This window comes from Equus asinus, chromosome 28, assembly GCF_041296235.1.
Source record: "Equus asinus isolate D_3611 breed Donkey chromosome 28, EquAss-T2T_v2, whole genome shotgun sequence".
NCBI classification, from domain to species: domain Eukaryota; kingdom Metazoa; phylum Chordata; class Mammalia; order Perissodactyla; family Equidae; genus Equus; species Equus asinus.
The window spans coordinates 32,974,035-32,999,693 of NC_091817.1; the positions used below are offsets into that span (position 1 = coordinate 32,974,035).

General features: G+C 50.7%; 3 protein-coding genes across 5 annotated transcripts in view; 1 reads left to right on the plus strand and 2 right to left on the minus strand.

Annotated features, from left to right (window-relative positions):
* Positions 1-4,502, minus strand: part of RANBP10 (RAN binding protein 10) — a 65,948-nt gene extending 61,446 nt beyond the window's left edge. Inside the window, exons 1-2 of the mRNA XM_014827688.2 lie at positions 4,234-4,502; positions 3,337-3,448 (exon numbers count right to left, since the gene is read on the minus strand). Of these exons, the coding sequence (XP_014683174.2) occupies positions 3,337-3,448; positions 4,234-4,468 (347 nt within the window). The 5' untranslated portion in view covers positions 4,469-4,502. The remainder of the gene's footprint in view (positions 1-3,336; positions 3,449-4,233) is intronic.
* A 345-nt stretch (positions 4,503-4,847) lies between these two features.
* TSNAXIP1 (translin associated factor X interacting protein 1) lies at positions 4,848-19,621 on the plus strand. 2 transcript variants are annotated; one of them, XM_070500279.1, is made up of 16 exons: positions 4,848-5,135; positions 8,801-8,900; positions 13,698-13,810; positions 13,958-14,084; positions 15,248-15,341; positions 15,906-16,102; positions 16,534-16,669; positions 17,106-17,275; positions 17,352-17,511; positions 17,588-17,718; positions 17,879-18,004; positions 18,143-18,295; positions 18,399-18,508; positions 18,714-18,840; positions 18,931-19,037; positions 19,247-19,621. In XM_070500279.1, the coding sequence occupies exons 1-16, from the start codon at positions 5,089-5,091 to the stop codon at positions 19,482-19,484; spliced, it is 2,136 nt and encodes a 711-aa protein (XP_070356380.1). In that variant the 5' UTR covers positions 4,848-5,088; the 3' UTR covers positions 19,485-19,621. The 2 variants fall into 2 exon arrangements, with proteins under 2 accessions (XP_070356380.1, XP_070356381.1); XM_070500280.1 differs by lacking the exon at positions 15,248-15,341 and having other exon boundaries at positions 5,044-5,135.
* On the minus strand, positions 19,609-25,614 carry CENPT (centromere protein T). Of its 2 annotated transcripts, XM_014827692.3 has the most exons (13): positions 25,372-25,614; positions 24,145-24,235; positions 23,940-24,027; positions 23,734-23,830; positions 23,484-23,620; positions 23,316-23,352; positions 22,948-23,096; positions 22,090-22,290; positions 21,226-21,549; positions 20,891-20,981; positions 20,135-20,311; positions 19,942-20,046; positions 19,609-19,864 (listed from the first exon to the last, which is right to left on the minus strand). In XM_014827692.3, the coding sequence occupies exons 1-13, from the start codon at positions 25,482-25,484 to the stop codon at positions 19,741-19,743; spliced, it is 1,734 nt and encodes a 577-aa protein (XP_014683178.1). In that variant the 5' UTR covers positions 25,485-25,614; the 3' UTR covers positions 19,609-19,740. The 2 variants fall into 2 exon arrangements, with proteins under 2 accessions (XP_014683178.1, XP_070356382.1); XM_070500281.1 differs by lacking the exon at positions 25,372-25,614 and having other exon boundaries at positions 24,145-24,522.
* Between the last annotated feature and the right edge of the window lie 45 nt (positions 25,615-25,659).

Sequence of the window (25,659 nt, forward strand, 5' to 3'; positions counted from 1 at the left end):
AATGGGTGAGTGCACTGCTGCCTGGCCAAAGGAAGTCAGCTGCAGGTACAAGCAAAGGCAGGTTGGCTGTGACCAAAGCCCTCCCTCAGGGCCTGGGCATCAGCTGCAAAGGAGAGCCTCTCCCCCACCAACTCCATCCAGTGCTCTAGCCCAGGCTTGCTGTTCTTGGGTAGAGCCACCCATCACATGTTAGGAGGCCGCCGCTGCTGGGATGATGTTACAGTCTATTTTGAGGGTCACACTGGAGCATCTGTCAGCCTGGCCAGCCACACCCTCCATGTGTCATCACTAAGAGCCAGGGCCACCCAGGGTCCACGAACTCTGCCTGAGCAAGTCATTTCCCCCAGGGACGCTCAGCTTCAGGGACTCTTTGGCTTCCTAGCAAGATCAACCTGGATGGCCCTTATCTCCTGGCACCACTCTGACAGGGCTCTGATGTCTCCTCGCCCCACCAGACCTATTCCTGGGGTTCCCAGCTATGGTGACTCAGCAAAATGCAGCTGAAGCCCATCAGTCTATGCCAACCTCTTAGCTCAAACATAGCCCCTCCTTCTCCAGCCCTCTCTTATATTTGGGGAGTGCCCAGAAAGCCCAGCATCCTGACATCAAGTTACGAGTCAGACTCCTTTTAGGTCCAACAGGTCTCATCTGCTGGGAAACTCCTACTCATTCCTCAAAACCATGCCCATGCTCTGCCTCCTCTTACAGAGAGACTCTTAGTCCACTCTCTACTAATTAGGCCACAGATCTCTTAGGATATGGCTGGCCGGTGCAGGCTTTACCTTTGTTCTCTCTGCACCTAGCATGTGCCTGACACACAGTAGGTATGAATAAATACACTATGGACCCTTGAAATGAAACTTTTCTATTTAGACTAGCTTAGCGTGTTCTTCTACAAAAGACATCATCAGAACAAGGGCCTTTCTGGAAAACAATGACACTGACAACTGGGTTCATAAACACCTTATACAAAGGAGGGCTGGCAGTAGGGCCCTTCAATTCTACTAAAAAACAAGTTTACAGATTTAATCGGATGGTAAGTCAATCAAGCCCAGTCCAGAGCATGCCACATTCCTCTGTCCCCTAAGGACACAGTGATCCCTAAGAATCCAACTGGACATTCCTTCACTCTACCCAGGGAAGGAATGCAATGGGGAAAGGTAGCAGCAGCATGGACACACATATCTGGGATTAGGCGAGGACGTCTGACAAGTTAGGCTACTCCATCACACACCCCAAGCCCTGCGCCAGGGCAGGTCACCAAACAACCTAGGGGCTCAGGGCTCAGCCACAAAACAGGTATCTCATAATCTGCTCCAGCTGCTTTTCCAGAGATGCTCTGAGAATCATACTAGATAATACAAGAAAGCTACACAACCGGTTAACACTTGGGTCATGGGACAAAGTAGGGTCAGAAACACAGCTCCAACATGGATGGGAAACAGGAAACAAGCTGATCACTGTCTGCCTTATATCTGCCCTTGGCCTCCTCAAAACCACACCTGGCCAATACCAATATCGGGCTACATCCTGGCCATGAGGTTTTCAGGGATTCCATAAAGAGGCCATGAGGAGACATTCATATACTTGCCATCTGACAGCAGTCAACTAAAGCAGGCCACCACAGGCATATATGACCTGGGACCTTTTTAAAACAGGTTTCCAGGTCAGCTTAAGGCCTATATTTACCACACATAAAAATGCTGGGAACAGAAGCTAGGAGAAGATGCCCAACTTTCTCTAGGTTTGCAGGTAACAGCTACAGTAAGGGAATCTAACAAGACAGGGCCTTTTCCAGCAAGATCCACTTACAACTGAAATGTTAAAAGGCAGCTGAAAGAATCCAGGTCTCTATGTTTAAACACTCTCCTTCTGAAAAGTTGTTCTAATCTCACTAGCTCAGCTGTTATCCATGATAAAGACTATAGAGAAAACAATCCATTTTCCTCCCTACAAGTTTAAGAAATGCCCCTCAGTTTTTCTGGCAATATGAGACACCAGCACCAACATTTCGGTCTATACTGTAACTATTTCTGCAGTGTTTGTTTTGTTTTAAGAGACTATTCTCATTCACACTACTTGGAGCATATTAAATATATGTGCTTTTATTAGACTGGAAAGGGAAAACAGAAGTTTTAAAGTCCTCCAATAAGTTTCCTATCTGTAAATATACTAGATGGGGATAAAAATGAAAGATGCAACATCTTGCCATGATCAGAATTTCAAAATCACAGAATTCCAGGGTTAAAGGCAGCTTAAGATGCTTGTCTAGCTCCCCTCAGTACAAAAGAGGAGACTGAAGCCCCACAATTTACCTACGACCACACAGCCCTCCCAGGCAGGGATATTACAATGTCAGTAAGGAAGCAGGCAAAGCTCTGACTCTGGCAGTCTTACCCCCAGCATGGCCCCTTGGCTGGGTATTTTGCAAGGGGGACAGTCCCTAGAAGAGAGGAAATATTATAAATGCTCAAGAAGACACACTCAGGGTTAGCACCAAGGTCACTAGTGGGGTTGGCAAACATCCCACACCAGACTTAAAGTCTGATGAGGAAAGCATTTCCAAGGCAGTTGCAATCATATTATTTCATAACTTAAACACCTGCTTTGTCACAATCACTGGAAAAAAGGGAGACTGGGAGAAGAAGGAAGAAGAAAAATGAAAAATCTCCCCTCTGACTTCCTGTGTCTGCTTAGATCACCCTAAAATGGAGAGCCTCCCTAATGTTGGCTTTAATGAGGACCTCCTAAAGCTGGTCCAACTGGTGTTCAAGTCCCTGGACTGAAAAACAAGTTTATGAGCAGCAAGGTCACCTGATTCTAACCATGTGCATGCTGTTTACCCTGAGATGACAGGCCAGCGGCTGCTACAGCTTTGATGAATGCTGCGAAGACTCTACTAACCCTTTGAAGCCTAGTGGAGCCCCTACATGACTAAACGCCATAAAAAGGAACCTTGAATGCAGCAAGAGTGTGAAAGGAGGGAAGTCACAAACACCACCCGATAGTGGGGGAAACCCCATTCTGGATGCTGAATTGTTAATGTAAACTTGTATTCTTGTTTCCCTGAGCTATGAGGTATCTCATTACATCATCACTAAAGAGAAGTCCCCTCCTCTATCCCCAGTGCACCTACTTGCCATCAAGAGTTGCTGCTTACACCAGGCCATGCCCACAGTCAGGTAACAAAGGCAGCCCACCAGTCAACTATGCAGCCCAGACTCACACAGCTCAGCAGCTCACATGACTTACAAGTGGCAGCCTAGAGACCTTGAAATCTGACCACAGAGAACAGCTCCATGTTGGGAGAAAAAAAGGCGGTAACAAGGAGCTTACCCATCTCTTCCTTTGCTGACAATCTTCACTTCAAAGTAATAAATGCCACAAGCAGCAGGTATGGGGTGGGTGGCGCGCACTGAGGCTGCATCTTTGTGATTTTTGCCATGACCTAATAGGAGAGGGCAAGGAAGAAATTTCAACAGAAGGAAATGCAAATGGAAGCTTTATTCTTCTCTGCTCCATGGCAACTTCACCCCTCCACAGCCAGAGGAAGTCTTTACATAGTCCAAGGAATAATCAGACAACAACTGAGTAAATACATAAACTTCCCACCTTTGGCTCACTTCCTCCTGAGAATAGCAGCCCTGTCTGAGACACTGTAGCCCATACAAACAAAATGAGGGTACAGGCAACGTGGGTGAATGTCAGAGATTCCCCAGGGTTGCTGGCAGTCTCTCCAGAATACAGGCAGCCCACCTGGGATACCAGGGGAGGCGAAGGCAGCCCTGGAAGACCCCCCAACACTTTCACACAGAACTCCAAGCCCAGTCTGGGATGTCAGGCAGGCGAGCAAGCTCATGGGCCTCCAGCTTATGGAGGGGATGTACCCACCCCTTTCTTCAGACACTCTCGAAACTAAGCAGTAGAGAAGGGCTCAGCTGGAGTTGGAGCTATCGCAGGACAAGCAGGACACCCTTGGGTGGAAAGTCCAGCCCAGCACTGGGTTTGGACACCTGTTGCGGTTCTCTTGACATCGGATGTCTCAGGGCAGAGAGACCTAGGCAGTCGATCCTCGGCCTGGTCAGCCCCACCACCCTGGAAACCCCGCAGGAGCTAAGGCCTAACCCAGAGTACTCGGGCCGGAGAAAGGATGTGATAGGGCAGGGACCAGGCCCCACAGCCTTCCTGCAGATACTCTGGCCTTTTCCCTCCGCGGGAAAAACAGGCCGATACCTTTGTAGTGGACGCGGAGGTTGCCCTGGGAGAGGCCGATGTAGTTGTACTTGTCCTTGGGGCTCCAGGAGCGCGGCAGCGGCGTCTCCTGCTGGTTGACCGCGGGGTACAGGCGCTGCAGACGCCGGTTCAGCTCCTGCTCCCCCGGGGACGGCAGCCCACTCCCAGCGCCCCCGCCGGAGGAGTCTCCAGCCTGCGGGTTCCCAGCTCCCGGGTCCGCCGTCGCCGCCGCCATCTTGGAGGGAGCTGCTATTGTGTCACTGGGGGCGGGGAGGAGCGGGACAAGATCCGCCCCACTCAGCCAATGGCCGGTGAGCCAACGGGGGCCGCAGGGAAACCGAGTCCGAGTCCGGCACCTCTCTTTGGACACTGCAATGCCTCGCCACATATAGGACTCCATATCCCATAATGCAGAGCTCTCCAGAGGCGGACCAAGTCGGGCTGGTAAGGAACTTTGGGAGATGTAGTACAAATCTTCTCACCCATAAGCCTGTCCAGCCCAGACTTCGGGACACCAAAAACTACAATTCCCGCTGGCAACGCGGCTCCGGCCTATTAGTTCACCTCCCTTCCCCATGGCCTCTGTTTATCCTCCTGCTCCAGTTCTGGTAGCTGGGGTCAAATCTGCCGTAGCGAATGACTCTGAGAGGACCCTGTTGCCGGGTCCGAGTCCACTTTTGCTACTCGGCCTTCCTCCCAGGCAGCGGGCACTGGGCTCGGGGGCGTGGCGCAGGCCTGACCCCGCCCCCGCCGCTGGGCTGCTGGGGCCTGGTCGCCATGGCGACGGGCTGTACACTACAGCAGCTTCCTAGGCCGCGGGTGCTGACTATCTGACTACTCGACTACCCGAGGGTTATGGCCGCCTCGAAGCCGCAGGGCTCCAGCTTCGCAACCTCGTCGAGGTAGGCGCTGGCCGGGCTGAGGGCGGAGAGAAGGGCTAGAGTACTTCCAGAAAGAGACACGGTACCTGATCCGGACCTCTGCACCTCCTGCCTGTGTCCTTTGGGGAGCTCCAGCCCCACAGGATCTGTGGTGCAGAAACAGTTGGAATCCGGGCTGACTTAGCCCAGAGACGACGTTGAGTGCTAGCAAAAGAGCCGGAGCACTTTATCATTAGTAACAGTCAGCTTATTTGTATTGGGCGTATGTTAGGTGCCAAGGGCTTTATATACCACATTTAACCCTCACGACAACTTTATGAGGTAGTAATATCGCCATTTTACAAATGAATACGTAGAAGCCTGGAGAGATCATGTGTTTTACAGATGTTTATAAGCGGTAGATCTAGGATTTGAACCCAGGCGTGTGAGACTCTTGAACCTGAACTCAGCCACAGGGATAAACTGCCTCTTCATCCAATGGTTTAGGACAAAGATGCTTGTCCAATTGCTGGCTGATTCTAAGCAGCCAGGCACACTCCATGGCCTCAAGGTTGCTCCTGCCTGTATTAAGGGGTGCAGCCTGTGGGCACTGCAAAATATGACAACAAGCTCCGTTAGCCAGGGAAACCACAAAGTATAAAACATAAAACAAAAATTTTGGCCTAATATCTTTCTAGCTTTAGAAGTTCAGAGAGGGCCCTTAAATTCCACAACTCTGCTTCCGTATCTCAAACATGGGGATGATACAGCCCACTTCACAAACACTGTTGGGAAAATTTAGGCAGAATATGTGAAACTCCATGACAGCTCGTGTATATAACAGGCATTTGGTAAGTGTTTAATGAATGTAGTTTCTCCCTTCTACTTATTCCCAATTCAAAAAAAGTAATCTCACCTAAACTCTAATCCTTCAGGGTCTGTTGCCTTGACAGAGAAAGGCTACAAAAGGCAGGAAAGTAAGTGACAACTTGATTATTTTATCCAGAACTAAAATGAATCTACAAGAACTAGACAGCAGGCTTGGGAAAGAGTGTCATTACTGAGCACAGGAATGATTTAGGAAACTGCAATCATGTTCAAAAAGAATGTGAAACAGACTCAAAAAGAGAATCCCCATCTATTTTAAGAAGGAAGCAGGGCTGGCCTGGTGGCACAGTGGTTAAGTGTGCACATTCTGCTTTGGCGGCCCGGGGTTCACCGGTTCGGATCCCAGGTGCAGACATGGCACCGCTTGGCAAGCCGTGCTGTGGCAGGCATCCCACATAGAAAGTAGAGGAAGATGGGCACAGATTTTAGCTCAGGGCCAGTCTACCTCAGCAAAAAGAGGAGGATTGGCAGCAGATGTTAGCTCAGGGCTGATCTTCCTCAAAAAAAAAGAAGGAAGCACAATGTAATTGCTGAGGCTGCTTTTGGTGGCAGTACAAAACATCATTCATTCCTGTCCATTTTCTTCATTCACCAATATTTAGTGATGTACATTGGGCAAGGTCACTAAACCTTAGAGGCACAGTGTGGGTGTCTTCCTCCAGCTCACCTTAGAGCAGGGCCAGAATGATGAAGGATAGGCCAGACCTTAGCACTATAGATAAGTCATCAGGACCGTCTAAAAGAGACCTTCAAATTGTGCACTTCCCTGTGTCAGGTTTCTTCTCCCCATTGGCTTTCTCCTTTCACCTTCACATCCCTGGCACGGTAGCTTCGTGGATGGAACTCAGCAGCTTGAGTTCACTCAGTACCAGCACATACCCCTGTCAAACCCACCCTGCCATCAGTTAAATAACTGAGTTTTCTCTACTTTTGAAATAAAAATATAGATAGTTCTTTCCCATTCCCCTCTGAGAATTGGTGTAAAATATTTAACGTAATACTAAAGAAGCATCGTAACATTTTGGTAAGTGTATAGGCTCTACCAAGTGTTTTTTAAAAAATTATTCTTATTTGCAAGTCTGTTTTTGACTATTGTCTCCTTTGACATTCAAACTAACATCTGTTGACTGGATAAAGAAGATATGGTATATATATATATATACACAATGGAATACTACTCAGCCATAAAAAATGATAAAATCGTCCCATTCACAACAACATGGATGGACCTTGAGGGTATTATGTTAAGTGAAATAAGCCAGATAGAGAAAGACAAACTCTGTATGATTCCACTCATATGTGGAAGATAAACAAACACATGGACAAAGAGAACAGATTAGTGATTACCAGGGGGAAGGAGAGTCGGGGTGGGCACAAAGGGTGCAGGGGTGTACCTATAAGATGACTGACAAATAATAATGTACAACTGAAATTTCACAATGTTGTAAACTATCATAACCTCAATTAAAAAAAAAAAAAATCTGTTACCTACTGAGCTTTTCCAGTTGACAACTTCTCAGGATTTGAAGAGTTCCCCATAGTTTTCTTGCTTACTTAGCCTTATGTGGTTCCAGCAGGAGGAAGAAGAACAGAGTTTAGAAAACTGACTGGTCTTGACAGAAAGGTATTGACCCAGTGAGCAGATAGGTTGATCTGCTGTGTCCTGTCTCAAACCCATGAATTTCTGGGCAAGAACCCTTCATTTTCCACACTGGCTGCTTATTCAAATGGTTTGCTCACACTTGTCCGATTGAGAGACAATAGAGGACTGGAATTTGGGATGTCAACTGCTCCATGGAGTCCATGCAGGACAGGGTTTCCCAACTGGGTTCATGTTACTACTCTTAACTTCCCTGGTTCTTAGGTAGTTCTAGTCTCTCTTTTATGAACAAAGACACTGAGGTTCAGAGAGGTTCAACAGCATGCTCATGGTTACCAGCTAGCAAGAGGAATAAAGACACAGGTCCATGTGGCAGCATATCACCCCCAAACACCCCCCATCATGGATTTCTGAAATTACTTCTTCCTTTTGTTCCACTTGGATCTGCCTGTCTACATGCAGCCCTCCCTTTTGATGCCTAAATGCCTTCCTAGCTTGAGCAAAGATGGCTCTCCCAAGAGGCCTAGGGGTTAAAAACCTCCTTAGGATCCACTTTTCTCCCATCCTGCTTCATAATTAACATCTGTGAAGCTCCTTGCAGTTTACAGGCTATTTTTGCATATCTCTTTTACTCTTATTTAAACATCACAACTTTGTGAGATAGAAAAAGCAAGAATTGTCTCCATTTCCTTATGAGGAAAATAGGCCGAGAGATGTTAAATTACTTGCCCAAGGGGGGGTCCTGTTGGAACCCCAAATGTCAGCCCCCAGACCCTATCACCCACTTAATGGAGGATTGAGACTCACACCCCAGCTCTTGGACCCCAGACCCTGTTCTTCTTGTTCTATAGCACCTGACTTTCGTATCACACCCCCAGAGTATGCCAGAGTCACATAAATGAAACTCATTGGAGCCACTGCTGAACACTGAATGGAAGTGTAGGCCTGCAGGGTTCTCTGGGCTCATGGTGAGTGTGTCCTGCTGCTGCAGGAGTTGGTAAGACTCTGGTGATGAGAAGGTTTCTGGGAATGTAGGAAAATGGTTTGGGTACAGGGCCAGGAGCTTCTTGGCAGTGGGAATCTGGAGGCAGTGCTAGGAAGATCCAGAGCTTGGCTCTGAGGGCAGAGGAGCCCATGTCTTATAGATCTGGGAAGGGTAGAGGTTCTCTCCCCACTCAGGGCTCTGTCACCCACCTCTGTCTTCCCCTTCTCTGTGCAGAACACACCTGCGGCCTTCAGGAGTGACCATAGATGACTCCTTCATCACAGAAACTAAGAACTCCCAGAAAAACAAGCTTTCTCAGAAACGGAAGACGCTGGTTAGTGACAATGTCCTGTTGGAACTGCAGATGTCAGCCCCCAGACCCAATCTGCCTTCCTCTCTGCAACCCAAAAGCAACACCCACCTGAAACATGCCCCTAGAGCAGCTTCTCCCCTGTCGGGGGAGTGTGGCTTTCAGATGCTAGGCCCGCCTGGCTCTGGGGTGGGGTTGTGTACCCTTACCACACCTCATCTGAAAAGTCTTCCCAAACCTCCCCCGGCAGAGAGAGCCTCAGCCCTGCCCACAGACACCCTTCCCCTGCAGCTCAGCATTCTGGAGTGGACCTCATTTCTTCATCCAGCCCACCATGTGCCAGGCATTGTGCTAACTGCTGGGATGGTCCTCCCAGATCTGCTAAGGTCCTTCAGGGCTGTGACTGTATCTTTTTGTCTTTATGCTCTAGTGCCTGATAGGGTACTTGAGGGGCTGGAACATGTTGAGAGCTCTATAAACCCTCTGAGTGGGTGTTTGAAGGCAGGAGTAAAGGGATGTTCCTTCATTGCATTGTTGGCTCTAGATTGGAAGTAGAGATTCCTTACCAGCCTCAGGAAAGGTCCTTTCTCCATTCTTATTCTTTAAGATTTTTATATAAAAATGAATGCTGTGTTGTTAAGTACTTTGGGGCTTCTGTTGATATGATCATAGGATTGTTATATTTAATCAGCAAATAGCCATTACCCAAATCTCACAGATGAAAAAACATATTTGAGCAAACTGATAACTCCACCTCACAGTGGAGCACTGTGGGCTGTGTGGTGGTTTTCTTTGTGTGAGTGTGTCCTGTGTGGAGGATTTGGGGACACATGCGTGGCATACTTTGTGAGGCTGGGGACTTCCAACATGGGGACTCTGACTCCAGGGAGAGAAAGGGAGTCAGTGTGGACTCTGCAGAAACCAAGTGCAGCCACGGCCCCGCAAGACCCGATGACTTGAGGCGCCCGCTCCCCAGCCACCTCAGCTGCCACCTATTCGGTGGACCTGGGGCCTGGTTCTTTCGCTCCCTCTTCTGCAAGGTGGCGGCGACGCCGTTCTCAACCACCAGGGGACGTTGTTCCCTCCCACCGTTCCCCTGGGGCCGTCCTTCTCGTTCTTACCTGCAGGGGGAAGCAGAGAGCATGGAGCGCGCAGGAACACCACCTTCCAGCCATCCGCTGGCAGAGGCCTTCCCAGATATTAATAAACCAGGTGGAAGAAGCAACACTTGCCCAGAAATCAAAGTAGGGTGACCGCGTCTTCTCCCAGCAGAAACGGCAGACAGAACACGAGGAATGACCTTTTGAAAGTCTGAAAAACTTTCATTAACTCGCCAGGATTGGGTGCTTCTTTGACAACTTCCCGGGTGTTTTCCAGGGTTGCTTTGCGCTTTTATAAAAATCACGTCAAATTTGATAGTCTTTCAAAAAAACTCTGGCTTGATTTTTAACAGTTTGACTTCTCTCCTTTTTTCAGATTGTCTACTGCTACTTTTATTTCCTGTTTTTTTTTTTTAATTTATTATTGTTAGTTCCTTTTCAAGAACCAGAGGCTAAATGCTTTGTTTACTAATAGCGAAAGTATTTTAGGCAATTAAAATAAATACCTTGGGGTCACCCGTGGCGTAGTGGTTAGGTTGGCGCCCTCTGCTTCAGTGGCCAGGGTTCCCGGCTTTGGATCTCCCGGCTGACATACACACCATTCATCAAGCCATGTTGTGGTGGCATCCCACGTGTAAAATGGAGGAAGATTGGCGCAGATGTTAGTTCAGGGACAATCTTCCTCACCAAAAAATGAAAAAGAAGGAAAAAGAAATAAAATAAATACCTTGTGAGTGCTTCTCTGACCATGTCCCAAACATTTTGAACATGTAATTTTAATATTATTCCTATAATGTGTTGTATTTTAGGTAATAAATGTGTCAGGGAAAATATGAACTTATATTTAAATTTCTATATTTATATTGTCAGTTCCTATTTTCATCACATTATATCAGCAAATGCAAGACATATAGTTTCTGTTTTAAAAATGTGTTAAGACCTTATCTGTGGCCTGTGATTTATTTATTGTATATGTTAAAAGATTGTTCTTTACCTCTGTTTAATGCATGTTATATCTGTTCATCTGTCATTATCAATTATATCACTCTTAGCATTAGTGTCTTTTACCCTTCTCGACTTGATGTAGCTTATTCTGATAGGTGAGCTTTAAACTCTTTACTACACTTCTGTTTCATCATCTCTTTTTTTTCCCTCCTATGTTTTCATTTACTCAACAAATATTTGTTGATTCCCACTATGTGCCAGGCACTTGGGATACAGTGGTAAACAAGACAGAAATAGTCTCTGTCCCTGAGAGAAGACGAGAAAGTGGTGATGAAAAAGTGTGGGGCATTGGGCCTGGGAAGAACATCACAGAGAACCCTTGAGATCTTAAAGATGAGTAGTAAGGATAGAGCATTCTCGACCCAGGGAAAAGCATATGCAAACATATACACCCAGTGAGTACTGTTTCATTTTTATCCATGTTAAGTTATTGTGCTTCCTCATATATTTATTCTACAATGTTTGCTGAGTGCTACTTAAGATTGTGAAGAGTGTGAAGTACCATGGCCATCAGTTCTGAACGTACAGAGATAGGTCAACCCAGTCCCCTACAAGAGGCCAGAGTCGTCCCTGGGACCTAGCAACAAGGCTTCCTATGTACTTTCCACAAATATTTAGGAAAAGCATGAATGATCTCAAGATTGAGATAAAACATGTGCAGAACTAACAGAATGCAAAGAAGAGCCCAAGGAGACAGTAGCATTTTCCACAATAGGAGGGTCAGGCACCAGTTACCATTAACCTGGAAAGACTTGTAGAATCTGAATATGTGGGGCATGGGAGGTAGGCCTGGCCTCTCCATCCCAGAAGAACCTGGAGGCCTGGCTCAGGGCACAGAGGGGGCTTTAACATTGAGTTCAATAATTCAGTTTTCTTTTAAATTTGAATACAATTCATGTACATTGTAGAAAGTTTTGAAAAATGTACAGCTGTAGAAAAATAAGTCACCTATGGGCCTATTATTAGAGAATAATAATTGCTGCTAACCTTTTAGATTACTTCCTCCATTCTTTTCTGGTCTTTCATTCTACCTGGTTGTGCTTATTCCCTAATTTCAGTCTTTACTTAACCCTTAGAGCTATAGCATTAGTATATTTCTATGATAAGCCTCTTTGTAATCATTTCATGTCTGCATAACAATCTTCTATTTTTAGACACTTAGTTTTCTAATTTTTCCACAGTCATAAGTAAGGCTTTGAGGACCACCCTTGTGCATAAAGCTGCTACTCCATCTCTGTCTCCCTCTGCACTGGCTGCTCCACGCCTTAGCCTCAGCTGGCCTGCTGCATCCGTCTCTGATCATAGCTCTTTAAAACTCCTGCTGTTTCTTTGAGGGTTTGGTGCTACCCAGGCAGTCTTTGTGTTCCTCTGCCCCCAGGTCCTGACACACACCCTCTCCCAGAGTGACCTCAGCTTCTCCCATGCACTCATTCAAGCTTTATTGGACATCGCTAACATCATCACCACCTCCTGCAAGATGACCAGCCTCCCCTGGCCCCCTGCAGTCGGGGCCCTCCACCCTCCCGTAACCTGAATTGGCTTCAGTCACTACCTGTTGACTTGTGACTGTCACTTCATTTGTCACCCCATTTCCATCATACCCTCAGCTTACTTCATGTCCCTGGAACTCAGCATGGGCTGTTATGTGCTATGACCTAGAAGTATTTGATGAACAAATCAATGACTGAATGGATAAACTCTAGAAGTGGGCTTCACTGGGTCAGAGGGCCATTTTTTTCTCTTATGTTTTGAATATTTCATGAAAAGGTTAAAAAATAAGTCCATACATACTAACTACTGCTTCCACCCCCTATGCCTGCTTAAGGTTCAAAATGAGAGCCCGCTGCCTCAGGGCACCCTCACCTGTCTCCCCCTCTCCCAGGGGGTACAGCTCAGTCTCTTCCCAGGGTCCAAAGCTCACCCTGCTGCATCTCTGTAGTTCTGTCTATGTGTCAGTCCAGGCTTCAGCCTGGGCCTGCCCTCCTCTATCCTCCTCTTTAGCTCAACTGTGTTGTGGGGGCAAAGGCTGGTCCCTATAGGTACTCACATCTGTTTTCATAGCACAGGCATTCAATATTCACTGACATAGCTACAGAAGAGAAGAATAGTTTACCTTCACAGAGTTCCTAGGAGGTGCCTGAGTCTGTGTAAACCATTTCTCATTTCTACATGAACTGCTTTCTCATTGCATCCTCACATAAAAACAGTGTGATGGGGACTACTACCATCCCCATTTTACAGATGCAAGACTGAGGATCAAAGAAGTTAAGCCTGTGAGACATAGCTAATAAGAGAGATCTGGGATTTAACCCAAGCCCTCTCTAACTCTAGGGTCCAAGGTCTTAATTATGAACCATATTAAGAGATGTTGAGGGGCTGTCCTGGTGGTGCAGTGGTTAAGTGCGCGCGTTCCGCTTTGGGGGCCTGGGGTTCACCGGTTCAGATCCCGGGTGCGGACATGGCACTGCTTGGCAAGCCATGTGTGGTAGGCGTCCCACATATAAAGTAGAGGAAGGTGGGCACGGATGTTAGCTCAGGGCCAGTCTTCCTCAGCAAAAAGAGGAGGATTGGCAGCAGTTAACTCAGGGCTAATCTTCCTCAAAAAAAAAAAAAAAGAGATTTTGAAAAAAATCAGAAGTGGAATGGGGAGGATGGAGAGGAGCATCAGGAAGGGGAGCAATGTTGCCATGGTAACCCCACCTGTCCCTTCCTACAGTCCTGTCAGTTCTCCATCGGCGGCCACCTGTCCCCATGGCCCACATACACCAGTGGCCAGACCATTCTGCATAATCGAAAGCCCTGTTCAGATGACTGCCGGAAGCGAGCAGGGTAAGCCAGGGTCAGACCAATGGTGGATGCGCTGGTACAGACCCAGCATTGGGCCCAGAGACAGCGCAGAGGTGTGTGCTCCCTCAGACCAAGGGTGTAAGTGTCCCGTGGGGTGCCCATCACATCTCAGCCCACCACTCCCTGCAGAAGCTGGCAGCAGCAGCCCCTGGGCACTACCAAGCCATGGTACCTGGAGCAACTAGAGAACTACCTACGCAAGGAGCTCCTCCTGCTGGACCTGGGCACAGATTCTGCCCAGGAGCTGAGGCTGCAGGTCAGAGCCACAGAATAACAGTGGGAGGGCAGGAGGAGGGGTGGGAGGAAACCTTAGCTACAAGGACTAAACACTAAAGACCTTCAGGAAACACCAGCCTCTCCCAACTCTTTTGGATTCCCATTTCCAGTAAGAGAAACATGTTCTATGACAAAGCCAGTGAGAAGGCAAGGCTGTCAGTATGGAATCAAAACTCTCCTGAGGCTTGAGTTTTTCCACCTGAGTCAGGTGGACTGGGTGCTGTCTCCAGTCCCTTTAGCTGTGTGATTCCCAGCGCCCAGCTTGGGTCTAGGGACATCAGTGGATGGAGTCTGAATCCAGGCACTGGGGCAAATAAGGGTCATAGAGTGTCTACCATCCCAGTGTTAACAGCCCCAGCTTGAGGAATGAGCCCAGACACATAAAGAAAGAAATCTAGATACAACTCCAATTCTGGTACATATTAGGGAGGGAATCACCAAATCCTGCTCAAACGAGGATGCTGACAGGGAATCCTGATATCATGACAGAAGTATTTGCTGAACATCGTCTGTGTGCCAGACCATAGATGAGGCCTGATATATGATTTCACAAGCTGAAGGTACCTAGCCAACAAACAGAAGCTGGAGAAGGCATACAGCTATGAAGTGGTGGCGCTGGGATTACAACTCAGGGCTGATTCAGGAGCCCATGCTCATTCTAGTATGCAATGCTGCCTCCAAAAACTTCCTCTGTGTCCAAGTGAGACAGGAAACCACACCTCTACTTCGAGGTCAGAATGCAAGACTATAGCCTTCGATCTCCTCCTCCCCACACAGGGCTGTAAGATGGGAAGGGGATGATGGTGAAAGGCCAAATGAGGCACAGTGCATGGAGGGGGCTGGCTGCCTGGAGAGCCAGAGAGGGGCCTTTAGTACAATGGGGGAGGTCCTGACCCTGGTGGTCTGCCAGGCCTCAGAGACAGCACCAGAGGAGGCCCCCAGAGAGCAAGTGGGGAGGACAGAGATGCCCCTCAGCTCCATAGCACTGTGAGAGACCTGGGTGGTGCCTGGGGCATTTATTTGAATGTGGGTCACCTGGCAGCTTCATGCTAGAACACTTCTAAGCCAAGCAAAGAAAAACTCAGGTCCTACTGAGGATGGCAGCTATAGGCCAGGAGGTGACAGGTTCCCTTTTTTTGCCAGCCTTATAGAGAGATCTTTGAGTTCTTCATAGAGGACTTCAAAACGTACAAGCCATTGCTATCCTCCATCAAGAATGCGTATGAGGTGATGCTGGGTAAGGCTGCAGCCTCCTCGCCTGGGCCCACCCTGGAAGGAGCGGAGAGGATCCTACTCTGACCTTCTGGGGCTCTGCAACAGGGCTGGGGCAGCTACTAACCGGGCCTTAAATTCATCAAGCCCTGCTCAGCCTTTTTGTTTACATTGTCCTGTGCTAGGGCACCTGATCACCTCCTGTCCTTGGGAAGCATGGTAGGGCAGAATCTGTAGGAAATAAATCAACTTTTCTATTAAGAGTAAAGCACAGGAGGGGAGTGAGTATCTCTGGGAAGTGAGGAGTCTTCCCTCACCAGGCTCAGGAGATGCCAGGCATGGTGCAGCTACAGAACTAAAAGATATAGGGAGACAGGGCATAGGTTAGACTCCAGTCCTCATCTGGACTCTGCCCTTGATTTAAAAGCAAGTGTGAGAAGGCCTTACAGGGGCCATGCTTTGAATGAGGCATGCATAGGCTCCTGGAGTTTGCAAGGGACATAGCCACTCACTGTGACCTTAGGATCAGTGTCTCCTAGCTGTTTGCTCTCATGGCCCCAAAGGGATTCTCCCACCGGTCCCTCCTTAGCCCATCAGAGGGAGAAGATTCGAGCTCTGGAGCCCTTGAAGGCCAAGCTTGTCACTGTGAATGAGGACTGCAATGAGAGGATCCTGGCCATGAGGGCTGAGGAGAGATACGAAATCTCCATGCTGAAGAAAGAGAAGATGAATTTGCTAAAACTCATTGACAAAAAGAATGAGGAGAAGATCTCATTGCAGACTGAGGTAAATGGGAGTAGCGCGGTGACCAACTCCCTGAATTCTTGCCACCTCCACCCCAGGGGTGACCTTGAGCCCTTGGGCACTGAGATGACCCCCAGCTCCCTCCGCCCTTCTGCCTAGAATGACATACTGAACCACTACCTCCTCCCACACCCCCTGCTACCTCCACACTCTGCCCTCCTCCTTGGCTCAGCACTGGCTCAATGTGGTCCCAAGTGCCACCAGAGTCCTGTTGCTTGGCTGCCAGACTTTCTCCATAGGAGGAAGCATTGGCACTTTGCTGGATTCTCAGGAATGGCCAGTCTCCTCCTTCTTGTACCTTTCCTGTTCCCAGGCCCTGATGGGGCTACCCAGTACCCATCCCATCCCCTATGGTGACTAGCTACATTTAGGTCCAGAGGCAGCCCCTGACCATGCAGCCACCTTCCCAATAGGTGACTAAACTAAGGAAGAAGTTGGCTGAGGAGTACCTGCACTACCTCACTGAGCGAGATGCCCGCAAGATTCTCATTGCAGACCTGAATGAGCTACGGTACCAGCGAGAAGACATGTCATTAGCCCAGTCCCCAGGTAAGCGTGAGGCTGGTTTCTCTCCCCTGAGGAGGCACGGGAAAAGAGTCTGGCTCTCACCACTAACCCTCATTCATTCAGCTCTCCTGATATCTGCTCATTCTGTGCCCATTCACAATGGGAGATGTCCCTGTTGCCACCTGGGTCTGTGGATCTTCTGAGCTAGACTGAGAATCATAGACTCATTGTTTAAGTAAGAAACAATTGCTGGCAGCTGAGGCAGCCTAGACTCCCTCAGGGCAGGACAGGCCTGGTACCCCCTGTCCTGGGCTTCTCTATTTAAGCCTAAAGCCCTAGGTAGTGCTGTGGGAAAGACCCAGGAGCTCCCAAGCAGGAAGCGCAGAAGGACCTGGGACATGCCCTGAGGGACACTCTAACCCTGCCCTGGGCTACAGGCCCAAAGCCATGGTGACATGAGCTGGTGGGCCCCTGGCAGGCATCTGGGGAGAGGACCCCGTGAAGTTAACACTGGCTCTGAAGATGACCCGGCAAGACCTGACCCGCACACAGATGGAACTCAACACCATGAAGGCCAACTTTGGAGATGTGGTGCCCAGAAGGGACTTTGAAATGCAGGAGAAGACCAACAGGGATCTGCAGGAGCAGGTACTGGTGGGCAGGCCAGGTAGGGTAGGGCAGGGTCATGCCTGTAGGTAGTGAGGACCAATCATCTTGCCTACAGCTGGACAGCTTGAGAGACGACTACGAAGAGGTCCGCAAGGAGCATGAAATACTGCTGCAGTTGCACATGAGCACACTGAAGGAGCGGGACCAGTTTTATTCTGAGTTGCAGGAGATCCAGCGCACCTCCACGCCACGGCCTGACTGGACCAAGTGTGAAGGTAATGATGACCACTGGGGCCCCAGGGACTGCTCAGGTGCATGATCTAGACTCCAATGTCCTCTCCCCTCCTGCAGATGTAGTGTCTGGGGGCCCAGATCGCTGGCATATGCTGGCTGAGGGCAAGAACAGTGACCAGCTGGTGGATGTGCTCCTGGAGGAGATTGGCGAGGGGCTGCTCCGGGAGAAAGACTTCTTCCCTGGTTTGGTAGGGAAGTCCCTGGGCTCGGGAGGCTTGGGGCCAGAGTCAGAACAGCCAGGCCTTGCTGCTGAGAAGACTTGAGGTTCTGGGGAACCATCTAGGGCTTTGCCTTGCTTGAGGGTGGGGCCAGATGAGCCCAGAGATGAGCTGACACTCTCCCTTTCAGGGCTATGGGGAAGCCATCCCCCCTTTCCTTCGATTTGATGGCATTGTGGAGAACAAGAAGCCAACCAAGAAGGATGTGGTAAATCTCCTCAAGGATGCCTGGAAGGAGCGGCTCGCTGAGGAGCAGGTCAGATCTCATCAGCCATTTTGGCCTGGCATGGCCTCTAGAGTCCTCCAGGGGACTCCCTTGAGGTGCGAAGGAGCAGGGAGGAGGGCCAACGGAGGTGGGGCAGGCTGACTAAGTAGTCTTCCCTTTACCCTGCAGAAAGAGAAGTTTCCAGATTTCTTCTTCAATTTCCTGGAGCGTCGCTTTGGGCCTGGTGATGCCATGGCCTGGGCTTATACCATTTTTGAAAATATCAAGCTCTTCCGCTCCAATGAAGTCATGAGTCAGTTTTATGCAGTCTTGATGGGAAAGGTGAGTTTGGGCCTGGCCCTCCACCCTTTTTCTCCAGCATAGGCCAACTCTGTCCCCACCACTCCAGGAAGCAGTGAATTAGTCAATGCTTCCCTCTCTGTAGAGTAGTGAAATTGTGTACATCAAGCATAAGGAGACAGTAGCACAGCTGCTGAAGGAGATGACGAATGTTGACAGTCAGAACGAGGGGCTACTAACCATGGAGCAGTTAAGGTAAGAGGCCAGTTCGGCCACCCCAAACTCCTGCCCAACATCTCCTCTGCCAGGTGTACAGGGGAGGAAAAGGGAGCTGGAGGGAAGGGCCACAGCCTCCAGGCTTGCTGCCCTTTTGAGCACTAGTGGGGCTGGCAGAGGGGTGAAGGGAAACAGGTGGACAGGCCTCAGCCAGGCCCCTGTTGGCCCTTGTGTCTCCCCATAGCACTGTCCTCAAGAGCATCTTCCCCTTCAAGAAGGAAGAGAAAATTCAGGAGTTGATGGAGGCAGGGGGCTGGCATCCCAACAGCAGCAATGCAGACTTCCTCAACTACCGCTCATTGTTTATGGAGGTGGGTAGGGGAGTACAGGAACTTGCCCAGCCCTGGCCTCTGCTGGACCCTAGCCCATGTGGCCTCACTCTGCCTTGTGGCCCCTTCTAGGACGAGGAGGGCCAGAGTATGCACTTTGTGCAAAAGCTGTGGGAACAGTATATGGATGAAAAGGATGAATATTTACAGGAGCTAAAGCAGGAGCTGGGCCTGGAACTGTGAGTGACCCTGGGTCCCCATGGCCCACTTAGCCATAGGCAAGTCCTGCAGGCTGGGCCACAAGGTGGCATCTCAAGCCCCTGGGTCTCCCTTTGCGCTGAGCTTGCAGCTGGGCAGTACATACTGCTCAAGCTTGGTAGAGGGCATCTTGGCGTTTAGGGTACAGAGAAGAGGAGTCAAGGCCTGTCTCTCTTTCCTTGTGGGGCAGTCGTGATGAGGTGACCCTACGCAAGGTACGTGAGGCCCTGATGAACATTGATCCCGGTCTGGACAAGCAGACTCTGAACAGCTATTTGAGCCAGGCCTTCCAGCTACCTGTGACAGAACTGCCAGAGGAGGGTGAGAAGGAAGAGGGCATTGTGACACGGCTCCAGGCTGCACTGGAACAGCTTCAGATGGCTGACATCAGGCGCATGGGCGCTCGAGAGCATGAGCCTGCAAGCTAGTGCCACTGTGGGCAGCCTGTGTACTCCAGTACTGCTAACCTCTGACTTTTAGTATAAAATTGTTTGAACCCATGATATTCTCCAGGTTATGCTGGGGGGTTAGTCCCTGCCTGGCTGGTCCCAAGACATGCACCAAAACACAGCATATTCTGTTTGTGACACTTTATTGATACTGGCGGTTAGGGAGGAGACCTGGAAGAGTATGTGGAGCCAAGGGGCCCCAGGTAGGGACAGGGCAGGTATCAAGGCTTGGCCACTACTGGGCAGGGAAGACAGAGTTGCCACTGAATGCACAAGGGATGAGCAGCTGCCGGTACTCCAGGGGCAGGTGCCGCTCCACAAGCACATGCAGGGAGACTTGGTCGGTAACCAGGCCCTGCCTGCAGAAGAGGTTAGAGATAGACAGAATCAGCACCAGAACTCCCACAACCAGCACCTCCCTCTTCTGCCCACTTACCGTCGCATCAGCAGCTCCAGGTCCTCTGGCCTCACAGTCTTGCGGCCAGCATGAGCAGCGAACATCTCTAGGTCATCACAAAGATGCTGGAAATACTTGTCCAGGCTGCCATGAAGGTTTGGGTAGAACAGACTGAACAGACTGTTCGTGATCTGAGGGGTTCCTCTCCCCACCCTGAGTGTCCAGGACTCACCACTTCTCCACCATCTCAAGAGCCTTCTTCTCCATGGGCATCTTAGCATAGAAGCCAAAAAGTTTTGCATAGTGGCTCAGTCCAGTCTTGTAGGGATTTTGACAGGTCTTAGGGCCAGGAGTTCGAGCCCTGGGAGGAAGCCTGGCTGACAGAGGCTCCAGAGGCTCTGAAGGTAAGCTGGGTGCAGGAGTGGACAGAGTTAGCTAACTGCTGCCTGAAGAGGCTCCTAATCAAAGATAAGTCTTGCTGGCTCCTGCCAAGACTGGGGCCCTTGTGCCCCTTGGCCAGCCTGGACCAACAACTCCAACTATCTCCTGGGGGTCAGTAGGGACAGGGGGCCACATAGACGCCTGGTCTTGCCCTGGGGCCCTGATTCTCCATAGTCTGGACCCAATGTCCCAGTCTAGCCTCATCATACAAACTGGGACTTGCTCAGGCTCATGACCCTCAGGCCTCGGCATAGGCATCCCCTCCCCCTCAGCCCACTGCTGCTTGTCTGATTCTGGCCTCCCCCAGGATTGACTACAAACTGACCTAAGCACTTCCCCTACCCAGGCTCCTCTAAGCGCTTGGAAGCGGGCACCAGGATGACAGATGTGCTCTTGGTGAGCCCCACCCAGCCCACCTCAGGGTGCTCTACTGGGTAATCATCTGCATACCTATGGGAAGAAGGATAACCCTGTGGTGCCCAGTGTTAACTTCAGTGCCTGCCCCCTTCCCAAGAGGCCCATGCAGAACAGGGTCATGGGATCTTACACTGCAGTGTTAGGCGGTGGGGCTGGCTCAAGACCCTGAATTCGCTTGGCCTGAAGAAACTCCGGGGTGCTGGAGGCCAACTCTGGACTTACTGTAGAGGAAGGGTAGGGTTACAGGGGGCTGAGGCCTGACCATCTCAGTCAACCCTGAAGGCCCATGGCCTCCTTGTCCTGTTCCTCTGAGCCCCATCTAGCTCCAACCAGTCAAGCAATGGGACCCTCAGTCTCCCTGGCCCAACATTACCTGTGCCCAGAAAAGCCCCTCCTCTAAGGCTAGGGCCTGAACACAGCTGTCACTTACCCACTCACCCCCGATCCCTGCACTGGGCCCCTTACCTCTCCTACTAGAGGTAGGACAATCTCCTGACGATCCTTCTGGCTCCTTGGTCTCAATAGCCCCCTGGGATCCCTCCGCTTCTGTCACCTGTGTGTGTCCCTCAGGCTCTTGTGCTCTGGCAGATCCTTGTGCTCTTGCTGCTTCCTTCACTTTGCTCATGCTCAAGCTTTTTTCTGTTCTTTCCTCTGCCTCCCCACCAACTCCATCCTGTAAGGGCTCTACTCCAACTTCTCCAAAGATACTACTGCTGGTGTTTGGGAAGTCCATAGCAAGGGCATCAACCTCTGCCTTTCCTGCCAAAAGTTGGGCTGGTTTCCCAGGACCTGAATCAAGAGGAGAGAATACAGGCTAGAGAAGCAGTAGGCCAAGGCTGTAGCTCTGAGAAGGGTAAAGATGGAGTAGTAAAACAAGCCTAGCCCATCAAGGAAAGAAGAAGGCCAGAGGCAGCCCTAGGGCCTGGCTTGTTTTTTGTTTTTTGTGGGTTTTTTGGTGCGGAAGATTGGCCCTGAGCTAACATCTGTGCCAATCTTCCCCTATTTTGCATGTTGGACACCACCAGAGCATGGCTCGATGAGCAGTGTGTAGGTCCATACCCAGGTTCCGAACCCATGAACCCCAGGCTGCCAAAGCGGAGTGCATGAACTTAACAACTATGCCACCGAGCCAACCCCCAGGGTACTGGTTTGGAGTCTCCTGGCCCAACACTGACTTTGCTCTTGGATGGAGGAGGGATCAGCAGCCAGGGGACTAGGGGTAGGGGTGGGGGGAGGTGGCACACATATGGACCTAAGCAGGGAAAACCACCAGTGACAATTCTCATCCAAGCTAGGCTTGGCTCCTGGCCACCTGCCCCACATACTCACTGTTGTTCTGCAGCCTAGGTCCAGTGCTCCGTGTCCTGTGACTAACAGCCCTCTCAGCATCTTCAGCCCCAGAATGAGAAGGGCAGGGCAGGGAGTGGTGCACACTGGGGGACCGGCCAACCAAAGGCTGGGAGAAAGGCTGGGTGTCCTCCAACACAGTGTCTTTTGGCAGGGTAGCAACAGGGGCTGTGAGGCTCTCACCTGGAGATCAAAGTCTAGTTGGCACTCAGTGTATTCCAGGCCCACCTGCTGCTACCCAGTCACCAGGGCCTGAGTAGTGGGCCCCATGAGTCTGCCCTGAGTGGCCTTCAGAGAGAGAAGACTATCTTGTATTTTAAGCCTTGTACTCTAAGCCACAGCAATCCTTGCTTATCTTCCTGCTCTTCTGCCTGGCATTTGCAGGCTCCACAGCTTGTCCCACCTAAACTGCTCACTCATGCCTCCACTCTCTACTTCTTACTCTGCTCCCTCTGCCTGGAACCCTCCTCTTACCCTGATGAACTTGACTTGTCTCCTGAAATCAGGCTCCCAGGTCAGCTCTGACTGGCTAGTTGATCCCGAAACCTGGCTCCTTTCAACCTCCCAACAAGCTCCAGCCACCACATCACACCCCTCAGCCCTGCAGCTCCTCAAGGATATGAGGTCCTAGAAAACACCGAGGGACTAAGACTGGGCCCCATCGGGACAAGAGGCATCTTGTAGAAAGAAAGCAGAAACTCCTCATAGACCTTCTGGCCAGGCTTGCTCAGTGTCCTTGACCCAATGAGAGGGTAGCAATCCTGGACTCAGCAGCACTTCCTATCTGTCATAGGGGGAGAGCTTTCACCACAGGCCAGAAGAAGGAAATCTCAGCCTTACCTGGAGGAGCCAAAGCCAGGGAGGTATCTCGCAGATCCTGCAAAAATGCACCCACATCTACAGCTCGGCGGGTGGGAGGTCTGCGGGCCAAACCAGGCCTCTGCACTGACTGTGGCTGGAGAGGTGTGGCAAAGGTCAGGTTGAGGGAACTGGTGAGAGGGAGGAGGCATGAAGGAAAGTCAGGTACCTGAAGCCCAGCAACCCCCTACAGGATTCCCCCATCTGCCCTAGTGTCCTCATCTGTTAGAACATAGCCAGTATGTTACAAGGCTAAAACTGGCAGGGGGCAGTACGGCCAGATTCCATTCTAGTCAGCACCCTTTTCCCAAGCATCTCCTCTACCAACCCCCTAGAACAGGCAACAGCACCTGGTGAGGGAGGAGGCATCAGCATTTCCACGAGGCTCTGCAAGAGGATATAAAAAGAAGAAACCATAATAAGTTACCTAGGTTCATGAAAGCCCTTTTTCAGGCCCCCTCAGCCTCTCCAGAGGACAGGAGAGAGACAGTGACCACAGGTGTTTTCCAGGGCCTCACCTTGGGAGAGAGGCAGCCCCTTGTCCATTCCTTCCTGAAACACTGACAATCTCAGCCTCTGCTTCCTCCTGCCAGGAGCAAGCAGACCTGGAGCCAGAGTTGTGGGGGGTTCGAGCTCAGGAAGTTGCAGCTCCAGGCTACAAGGATGGAGCTTATCTCAGACACGCGAGGAAGCCCAATTCCGGCTTTTGGGACCCCCAAGAGGCTCCCTGCCCAACAGCTCAGCCCAACAAGGGAATTCACTGTGCACCTGCCCCGACTGCTTTCCCGGCTGGAGGGCTGGACCACCTGTGGTGCTGGCCCTGGCTTCACCACCGACTTTGGCATCACGATGGAAGATTCCGGGGCTGCAGAAACAGCAAGGAGAGGGTGGGGCTGGCAGGGCAGGCTGCTCTGAATGAGGGATTATCACAGGACTGGTGCCGAACTCTGACCAGCAGGCCAGTGCTCACTCACCAGTTAGCAGGATGTTCTTCAGCAGAGTCCGGGGTGTCTGTTCCTCCAGGTATCCACTGGCCTGAACATGGGCCAATTTGCCAATAGACTATGGGCAAAAGCACCAAAGCAATCAGTCTGTTCCTTTGCCTTGAGAGTCCCTCAAGGTGGGCTCCACCTTGAAGGTAGTCAGAGCCCTGTAGTGGTCAGTGGGCTGGGCACTTACTCTGATTCTTTGGGAACGCCGCCTGGCAGTTGTCTTTGTTTGGCTGCTCAACCTCCTAGAGGAAGGAGTTTCAAGCAGGGCTCTCTGGGCTCTGTGTAAAGACCAGCAACTCTGAATTATGCAGGGAGGGGGAACTAGAGGATGCAGAGACGAGCCTTCATCAGAGATCTTGGCCTGAAGTCCTTTTCCCTCAGGGCCAGGGACCCAGAAACCACCTGCCCCTCCCATAGCCCCTGTTGCCAGTCCTATGTCAACAAGGTTGTAGATGAAAGGGAGCCTGAGGGATATGGAAAGAGAGAGAGAATATGATGACCCAGCCAGAAGGAAGGGCTGAGGAAGGCTTCACAGAGGTGACTTTGTCAGAAGTAGGGGTTAGCCACACAGACAAGAGGAGCAATTAGAAGAGTATCCATTCCAGACATTAAAATAACAATCCAAGAAGTATATTTAAATATTTTTAAAGCTTTAAGTATTTGTCAGGGTCTGACAACCTCCACATGGGTCACTCCAGCCCTGGTCTCTCCAGTCCAATCCCTCTCAGATTCCATAATCACATAAATGTTCCCAGAGCACAGCTCCCAGCTCATCACTCATAGGTCTAAAACCTGTAATAAATGGCTTCCCATTGCCAATAAGGGAACTGCACTGCCCCAATCTGGTATATGCCAACTTCTACACCCTCTGCACCACGAGCTCTCCACAGCTCTCACTCACTGACACTCCCACCAAGTCAGGTCAAATTCCCAGCAAAGCATCTTTCCAGTTCCTGCCTCCCGACTTCAGCCCAGGCTGTGCTCTCCAGCTCCTTTCCCATCTTCTAGCTGGGAGCTACAGAGACAGTAGGACTGAATGCGCAGGGAAAGGTGAGGACCACCTGGGAGACAGCTTAGGGCAGATGCCTGGACGCACTCTGGAACAGGGCACACCTAGAGAACAGGGCAGAAGGCCAGATTCTGAGCGCCTATCCTTCGCCTCCAGAGGCGGACACTCAAAGACGCTGGCATAGTTGAGCTCTGTGGTCCCAAGCGGCCTGGAGTCACAGGGGGGTAGGGTGATGGGGACACAAAGACCTGACCCGAGCCCAGCTCGGGGAGTAGAGCCAGTTCTCAGAGCCCTGGGCTCTACTCCTCTCCGAGGTTCACTTTCCCTTTCCAAACAAGGTCTGCACAGGACCCCACCTCCCAGGCCTTCCTGTTGCTCATGTGCTGCGGCGGGGCCCTCACATACCCAGCCCGAGCACTCCGGGGTCGCCGCGGGGTGCTGGGGTCCGCTGTGTCCAGCACGCGCCGCAGCAGCGTGCGCGTCGTAGGCTCGCTGTCGGGGCTGCCACTGTCCGCCATCGCCTCAGTCGTCTGCCCTCCCAACCGCTGGACTAGCCGTGTCTGCCGCCTTCCCGCCGCCGCATTTAAGCCAACTCTCGCGAGGCTGCCGCACGGCCCCACGGGAATTGCAGTTCTAGGTCCATTGCTCCGCTGAACGTGGTGGGTACAGGGGTGGTTGCAAACTTTGAATTTG

Coding starts and splice junctions, on each gene's coding strand:
- TSNAXIP1 (XM_070500279.1), top strand. CDS start 5,089: ATGGCCGCCTCGAAGCCGCAGGGCTCCAGCTTCGCAACCTCGTCGAG. Junction 13,811..13,957: donor GACTGCCGGAAGCGAGCAGG/GTAAGCCAGGGT, acceptor CACTCCCTGCAG/AAGCTGGCAGCAGCAGCCCC. Junction 17,512..17,587: donor TGACTGGACCAAGTGTGAAG/GTAATGATGACC, acceptor CCCCTCCTGCAG/ATGTAGTGTCTGGGGGCCCA.
- CENPT (XM_070500281.1), bottom strand. CDS start 24,372: ATGGGAGGGGCAGGTGGTTTCTGGGTCCCTGGCCCTGAGGGAAAAGGA. Junction 23,621..23,733: donor CGGGAAAGCAGTCGGGGCAG/GTGCACAGTGAA, acceptor CCATCCTTGTAG/CCTGGAGCTGCAACTTCCTG. Junction 20,047..20,134: donor CTTGAGATGGTGGAGAAGTG/GTGAGTCCTGGA, acceptor CCTTCATGGCAG/CCTGGACAAGTATTTCCAGC.